General features: G+C 32.5%; 1 protein-coding gene across 1 annotated transcript in view; it reads left to right on the top strand.

Moving 5' to 3' along the window:
- Positions 1–2,500, top strand: part of LOC122244646 (m-AAA protease-interacting protein 1, mitochondrial) — a 7,253-nt gene that overhangs the window by 21 nt on the left and 4,732 nt on the right. The window contains exon 1 of the mRNA XM_043002608.2: positions 1–315. This exon is cut by the window's left edge and continues 21 nt beyond it. Within this exon, the coding sequence (XP_042858542.2) occupies positions 44–315 (272 nt within the window). The 5' untranslated portion in view covers positions 1–43. The remainder of the gene's footprint in view (positions 316–2,500) is intronic.

The following is a 2,500-nucleotide window of genomic DNA, read 5'->3' as shown; positions in this document are numbered from 1 at the left end:
ACAACAACAAAAAAACTCGGAGGTCGAGGACAAATTGACAGGAATGATCACATCACAGAGATTAGTTTTACCACATTTATGGCGAGGTTTAGCGGGGAAAATATCCCCGAGCAAAGGACTAAAGACGATGTCATGCATGCAGGAAAAAACCTTGAGTAGATTTTATTCCTGTTACAAAAATGATGGAAAAGTAAGATCTATTCCTATGGTTTGTGTCTCGGGAAGCTATGGTCTTTGTCAGGGATATGTGCCAAGATATTCTTTAATTAATCGCCAGTTATGGTTGGCTGGTGTCACGCAGGACAGAGGATACAGGTATGTGATGTATTTTATTTCTGACCTTATATTATGCTGCATACATATTGAAGAAATTGTATGGTAATACACCAGTCTGGAAAGTACATCAGTTTCATTACTAATGCATCTGATCTAGCTTACAATTATTGTCAAATACAGTTGATGCTGAAGTTATGAAATTGTTAAATTATTCTGAATGCATTTTTTGATTATCAAGTTCTTATGTAATTTAAAATTTAGAGTAGTTAATAAGGATGTATTTAAACTCAAGAATCTTTATCAAGAGATCATTTAGAACTTAGACTTACTTAGAGTTGCATTTAGGGATCTCTCCGGCTTGTCACACCTTTCATGAATGTGATACGTTCTGGATACCTGCCCTTACAATAGCAATTCTTCATCACACCCGTTATTTTGGCAAAAAGTACAGTACTTTCTAGTCTGATCAGTACATTATCTGTATGGGTTTGTGTGTGAAAGAAGCAATGTATTTGTTTATTTATAAAGCATTTAACATTAATCCAATGACACTGTGTTTATAGTGTTGTTAATTATGTGTAGTAAGTAATTATATTAAAGAATGGCATTAATCTATAACAAAACCTATATACTTGGATTGCATCAGAAAATAAGGTTGATCGAACAAAAAAAAAATTATCAAGGAAAAAATATAATTATTCATTAAACTGTTTAGTTTCTCAAACATATTCAAGTATGGATTGTTGACTCAATTTTTATGCGATATCTCTATGTTCCAGATTTTCCCAAATGTTCATTCTTAGCACGAGTGCTTTTGAAAGAGGATTATGGATAACTTCTCTCTAAAGAGAGAAGTCATTAGAGCAGCTGCCAGATGATTTATATACACCGACCGACCCTTAAGAGTGGAATCATTGAAGACGAGACTGAAGATTAGAAAATCTGCCAGAAATTATTTACTTGAATTATAGAAATGGATTAATTGTCCAAAAATGAAAACGGCACCCATCACTTGCAAGCATGACATTAGACTAATATGAACGTAATCTTGAAGAATGAATCTAAATCGTTATTTTATAATTGGTGAAAATAGATACTTATATGTGTGAAATGATAAGTATTCTAAAACAGCTTGCACAAGTATTCATGAAGCTTTTTTATGCTTGTCAAGTTTCAAATAAGTTTTCATGTAGTTACTTAACCCCCTTTCACCAACCCAGCAAAACCTAGCAATTGAAAGCCACTCTCATGCAGAAACCTGTAACTTTACTCAACAGAGTGACATAGCCCGTGTTACTAGTTAATTAAAATATAACACAGTTTGAACAAAAACTTTATTCGAAGGGATTATCTGCATGTATATACACAATATACGCGTTGTATTTTCCATGATTCAAAATGAATGACAGGTGCAAGAAAGGGTTAAGTTAGTTAAAAGCTTTATTCATTTATAAGTCCATTACCCATTGTATATGAAATAGTGAAATTCTAACAATGTGTGTGTGCAACTAGATTTTTGCTTTCATCAAAGTAATGTGATTAACTCACAGTTAAGATTTTTTTTTTATTCAATTAGGATATGCATGGGCAGGTGTTTAGAGTTTGGTTGACATATGTAAATATCTAAATATCATTAGCCAGAGTTAATCCTCCTACAAAGGTTGTTAATGATATTCCAAGTCAGGTGAAAATATTTTGAAACAAGTGAATAGAACTTATAGTATGATATTTAGAGAGTTTCTGCTCATGTTACCAAAGAGAAGTTTGTGATTTTACATTAAGTATGCTTTTTAAGAATGGGACTTTTTATTACCTTTTTGATGCTTTCTTAGTATTGGATTAAATTGTTAGTCATTCTCCATTATTTTTGGTAACTATCCAAACATGTAATCTGCTCCAATAAGGAAGTTGGAAAAACACGACTTTAGTGAAAGTTGTACAATAAAGAAGAGAGCAGTCATGAATGTATGTTAAATCTATATCAAATCTGTATTTTTTTTTCCAAATGATAATACAGTGATTGCCACATTTTATATATCTCCAGTAATATGTGGAATTCAACTGTTAATGTTGCTTTCTTACATGAAGACAAAGAAACAAAACAAAGTTGGCACAGTGTATCAACTTTTATCTCTTCAAAATATTGCATTAAAAATGTGTAAATATCTGTATGTGTGTGTGTGCCCGTGTGTGTGCGTGCGAGCATCCTGCGTGCATGTGCGTG

The sequence above is a fragment of the Penaeus japonicus genome, unplaced genomic scaffold (genome assembly GCF_977035675.1).
Source record: "Penaeus japonicus unplaced genomic scaffold, GWHDUDI00000001_assembly GWHDUDI00000027, whole genome shotgun sequence".
Classification (NCBI taxonomy): Eukaryota; Metazoa; Arthropoda; class Malacostraca; order Decapoda; family Penaeidae; genus Penaeus; species Penaeus japonicus.
The sequence above is the reverse complement of the archived record's forward strand: the minus strand, read 5'-3'. Positions and strand labels throughout refer to the sequence as shown.